Source organism: Sinocyclocheilus grahami, unplaced genomic scaffold, assembly GCF_001515645.1.
Source record: "Sinocyclocheilus grahami isolate Dianchi unplaced genomic scaffold, SAMN03320097.WGS_v1.1 scaffold149.1, whole genome shotgun sequence".
Taxonomy (NCBI): Eukaryota; Metazoa; Chordata; class Actinopteri; order Cypriniformes; family Cyprinidae; genus Sinocyclocheilus; species Sinocyclocheilus grahami.
The window spans coordinates 2,211,137-2,216,360 of NW_015505328.1; the positions used below are offsets into that span (position 1 = coordinate 2,211,137).

Below are 5,224 nucleotides of genomic sequence, written 5' to 3' on the forward strand. Positions count from 1 at the left end.
TACCTAAACATTAATAAATCAAGATACATTTACATTTAAACAAAATGACTGAAGATATTAAGTGTTTACTGAAAAATATACAATTTTTATGCTTAAAACAAGAAAAAAGTCTGCCAGTAGTATAGTAAAGAAAACTTGAATCAAAGGTTTATTTTTCTTATCCCATTGGCATGTATTTTTTCTTTTTTAAGCAAAAACTAAATGTTGATACCTTTTTTCAGAAAACAAGGCTTCAAAACAAGACTCCTCAAGTAATTACATCCTAGTTTTGAACCCCGCTTTAAATGATAAAAGTATTATTGAAATATATTTTATATTTAAAAAAAATATTAATATTCTTAATTAATATTGTATAAGACTCATTCTTTTCTTCATGCTGTTTGATTTCCCCTTTCTTTCAGAGCATAGCTGGCTGATGCTCATGAGCCTTCATGTAAGGGTCGATGAATTTCCATGGGCCGAATGTTCCAGGTCAGAACTGATGAGTTTAGACTGGACCGAGTTCTCCGTGTCAGAACTGGTGCATGTGGCATCCTGACAAAGTAATGAAACCCTTCAGACAGGTGTCTGAGAAGCTCCTCAGTTTGACCTGCTTTGTTTCCTGTCTCCGTCTCTTCCACTACTGGCCACAGCAGAGTATCACACACCAGGTCAGATCTAGATCTAGGTCACAGAGGTGCTTGTAGCGTGTGTGTGTGTGTGTGTGTGTGTGTGTGTGTGTGTGTGTGTGTGTGTGTGTGTGTGTGTGTGTGTTTCGAGGGAGGGGGGTCTAATTGGGCTGGGACCAGATTGCTCATTAAGAGCCCATCCAAGCAAAAGTCCATTGGTGTGTTTTCAGTGATCCAACCATCTGTTTTTTACTTAGTTGTTCAACTCCATTCAGACTGTCCAAGAACATCCTTTGTCTGCTGGAGGTGTTGATGTGTACGTTTGAGCTTGCTGTGTCCGAAACGCTTCCAGTGTCCCAATTGGATCACCTTCGACTAATCCTGGCGGTCACATGATTAAAGCCAGCTGCTGATTGGTGAGTCTTAGCAACTCAAAAGTCTGGCACAGCGCAGCGTGGACAGTTTGAGTAACAGTAGCCAACGGGCAAGAGAGTTCGAGATATCAGAGGGGAATTGCTGTTGGAAGGTTTTTTGGACTTTATGGAAACTGGAGAGAAATCAAACAAGATGACAGAGTGACTGGGCAACGGGAACGCAGCGATGACCTAACCAAAGATATTGAGGATGCAACAGCTGAATGAATGTGAAGTGAGTTTGGAATATTATTATTATTTTATAGTTATTATTTTATTCATAGAAACCATATTGTGATCTTCAGGTCTGGTTTGGTCCCTTATTCTGCATCATTGTTATTGATTGGATTGTAATTGGATAAAGTTACAAGCTTTTGTGAATGGCTCTAGTTCATTAAACTCACTGGCATGGCACTTAATTAGTTTTTTCTGGATTGGCCCAAATGCTCCTTCACAAACTAATACATAATCTGATTTAGTCAAAGTGAGATCACAGATTAATATGATATAATTACCTGAATAAAGCTTTAAAAAATACTCCTACTTCTTGCCTACAGACACAATAACGGCGCTAAATGTTATGTCAGTGACTAGTTGTGACTCAGCTCATAAAAGAAAACAATGTATTTCTCATAAACGTCAGGTTTACAACATTTGGCATCATACTATTACATCTGTCATGCCTAATTTATTCTCGTTCATTAATTAGTCATCTAATAGTTTTATGTGGTTATAGGGAACCATTGTTAATGTTCACTACTTCTGAAGAAGTGTGTGTTTCTGACTAGGTGTATGTGTCATTAACAGCCACATGGATGGTACGCATTATAAGAAAACATATTGTATTACATACACTCGGGTATATTGTATTATGTAAGGCGTGTATTGCAAAACTTTGGACACCTGAAAGGAAATGTCTAAATACATCTTTTGGCTTTTCTTTAGATCTTTAACTAACAAATAAAGCAAAAGGAGGACATCTCCAACAGAGAACCAAAGCAGCACAAACCAAAGGAGAATATACCAAACCGTTATACAAGAAAATCTACGAGCATAATACCACAGAAGAATCAACTGAAAAGGGAAAGAAAGAAAATGAAGTTGGAGGCATCTCTAGAGGACATGAGCGAGTGGAGGGAGGTGGACTTTGCCCTGAACTGCACCTACATCGTCCACGACCAGGCATCCGAACCCAACTTCAGCCTGCACAAGGCCATGACCTCCATTCCACGGAACCTCACCTTCCAGTACAGCATGGACAACCAGGTACAGTCTGCAGCTTTAGGCTGTGTACACTACATTCCCAATTCCCTTATTTCAACAGACTGCTGATTAGTCATCATTTAATAGACACTTGTTGCATAAAGCAGCTTGTGCAACACTGCTTTCACTTCATAGGGTTTCCTGGAGCAGATACTAAAAAAACAGCTACATAGGTGCTACTGAATTGGTATTGTCGTGTCCGTAAAAACAAAGGTGTTTCTGATACTGTTTTGTTGCAAGCATGTGAGGGTGTCTCAGTACCTCAAGTTTACCTCTGAGCCTAGATACTGAACCATTAAGCCATCACCGTTTAGATGTATAAAAATAAAGTTCCATGAATTGTGATTGTTCAATTCAAAGTATGAGCTAACGTAAACACGTCTTGACATAAATTTGCGTGTTATGGGGGCGTTATTAAGGTGTGGTTCAGTAGGTCAGTGTGACGATGACACAGTCATTTGGTAGGTCAGGGATCAGGCAGGTAGAGGACCTATGAGATAACAGCCTAATCACATTAACTCTTTCTCTACCTGGCATTCACACACTCACTCTGATTTGAATGAGCTTGCACATGTTGGAAAGCTTCTATTGACTATTTATTTGTTTTTGTTGGTGTGCATCGCAGTATAAGGTTATATTATATGGCTTTCTGTAATATTTGATTCTGATTGGTCAGTGGAGGGATTTTGCATCCTGGCATGCAGTTTTCTTATACTATACTTTTTATTTAAATGTTCTTCTCTACTCAAATCCATATATTTTTTGTAAAAAATATCAGACTTATTTTTCTCAACCGGTTATTTTAACCAGTCATTATTGCAATAAACTCCTTCAGGATGATACCTGAACATCTTGTTGGGTTTATTTTGTCTTACTTATTTACTTGTAACTGTGGCGTATTTAGCAAACTTTAAAGTAAATTTAGTATTAAAATAAGACAACTGCAGTGCTGTCAATGAAATTTAACAAGGATTAAAAATGCTCTATTTGTTTTTGATCAGCGTTCTTATCTCTATCTCTGTCTTGTTTAAAAACATTTGACTGTGTCATTCTTCACCTCTTTGCTGTGGTTTCTTTTGCGTCTTCTTCATGCACTCTGATCCAATTTCCCTCCTTCGCAGGTGAAAGTCAGTTCCTCTTTCTATTGCCCCTGCTCTTTTTAAGTTCACACTGAAGGTGTGAAATTGCGGTCATCAGCTCAGAGAGGATGCATATGCACACATGCATATACACTGGTCTATCTAAAAAAAATGTGCTAAGACAGAAAAATGTGTGAAAAATGTTCAGTTTGTGTTAAGACTTCAAGGTTAGCCAAGGTTCTGTTATTCATTCACCCACGTCCTTTTAAGCCTGATTTTCTTTCTTTAGTCAAACACTTTAGTGATTTTGTATTTTATATACAGTGGGTACGGAAAGTATTCAGACCCCCTTACATTTTTCACTCTTTGTTATATTGCAGCCATTTGCTAAAATCATTTAAGTTAATTTTTTTCCTCATTAATGTACACACAGCACCCCATATTGACAGAAAAACACAGAATTGTTGACATTTTTGCAGATTTATTAAAAAAGAAAAACTGAAATATCACATGGTCCTAAGTATTCAGACCCTTTGCTCAGTATATAGTAGAAGCTCCCTTTTGATCTAATACAGCCCATTAATTATGACTTTTCCCTAAACACACTCCTAATTTGCTGCTTATTAATAGTTAGTAAGGTACAGTAGTTGTTAAGTTTAGGTATTGGGTAGGATTAGGGATGTAGAATATGGTCATGCAGAATATGTGATTTTTAAGTATTAACAAATAGACAATATGTTAGTAATAGGCCCTGTACTAAAGTGTTACCCTATTTTATTTTTTTATTCTCATTGACAGCATAATGGACTATTTAGTCTGCACTAAATTGTTTCTTTCTCTTCCCCTTTTCTTTCACACATTATTTTATGTCTTTGGTTCATATTCTCACCCTCATCTTTTCCCACGCTAACTCTCCTTTTTTAAGCATGGAGATAAAAACAACCATACAACAGCATATTTCCTGTCATGATAGACTGAGGCACAACTAGAATCGCTGTCAGACACATGTTAAAAAAAACTTTTACTAAGAGCAGATCTCTTTACTCGCACTAGTTGAAATTTACAAATACTTCGAGAGCCATTACACACTTCCCATTTCTGCGTAAGCTATTCCTCTTATCTCTGCTGATTCTGTAAAAAGCATTGCTCTTACGTTGTCAATGGCGTTAGCTATGGACAGGAAAACCCACATTCGGTGTCAGTTCCCGGAGGGCCTCTGTAGCCGACAACACATTTTTATTGGAAGGAAGAGATGAAAGACTTTAGGGATGTCAGAAAGCTAGTCTCATGGTGACTAGGCTACTAGTCATACGCTATATGGTTTCTGTCATGCATTCGCACAAATTCCAAAGTTTCTGTATTTGTTAAAGTCTGCTTATCGCTGCTTTAACGTATCGTTAGTGCATTACGAATGCATGTTTTGTCGGGGAGAACAGAAGTGACTGTTATCTCTCAACTATTATCTGATTTTAGCAGCTAGCAGCGCTGCTAGCACATGCTAATACAGTGAGCATTAAACACTGCTACTTTACTTTTCTCTTTAATTTCAAACTGCAGACTAAATTGGAACTAACAAGATAGAAGTTTATAGAAGGTGTTAGCTGGCAACGGTACAAATTTACTCAATCAAAAGGGGGTGTATAAACAATGCTCCCTGACCCTTAGCTTGAGAAGTGTGCCTTACTAAGGGGGGCATGTGGCAGATGGGGTAATCTGTGACAGGGTCGGGAAGGACACAAATGCACAAACACACACACACTCACAGAATCTCAGCCAAAGGAAGTAGGTTAAGCTTGACTGATTAACTTTCGTTTGGACCGAAGATCCTCGGACAGCTTGGGGGGGGGGGGGGGGGGGTGTT

At 38.2% G+C, this 5,224-nt stretch overlaps 1 protein-coding gene across 1 annotated transcript in view; it reads left to right on the top strand.

The window, feature by feature from the left end:
• The first annotated feature begins 1,071 nt into the window (after nt 1–1,071).
• Nucleotides 1,072–5,224, top strand: part of LOC107591987 (PR domain zinc finger protein 1-like) — a 12,660-nt gene continuing 8,507 nt past the window's right edge. Inside the window, exons 1-2 of the mRNA XM_016281304.1 lie at nt 1,072–1,256; nt 1,967–2,287. Coding sequence (XP_016136790.1) covers nt 2,117–2,287 — 171 coding nt within the window. The 5' untranslated portion in view covers nt 1,072–1,256; nt 1,967–2,116. The remainder of the gene's footprint in view (nt 1,257–1,966; nt 2,288–5,224) is intronic.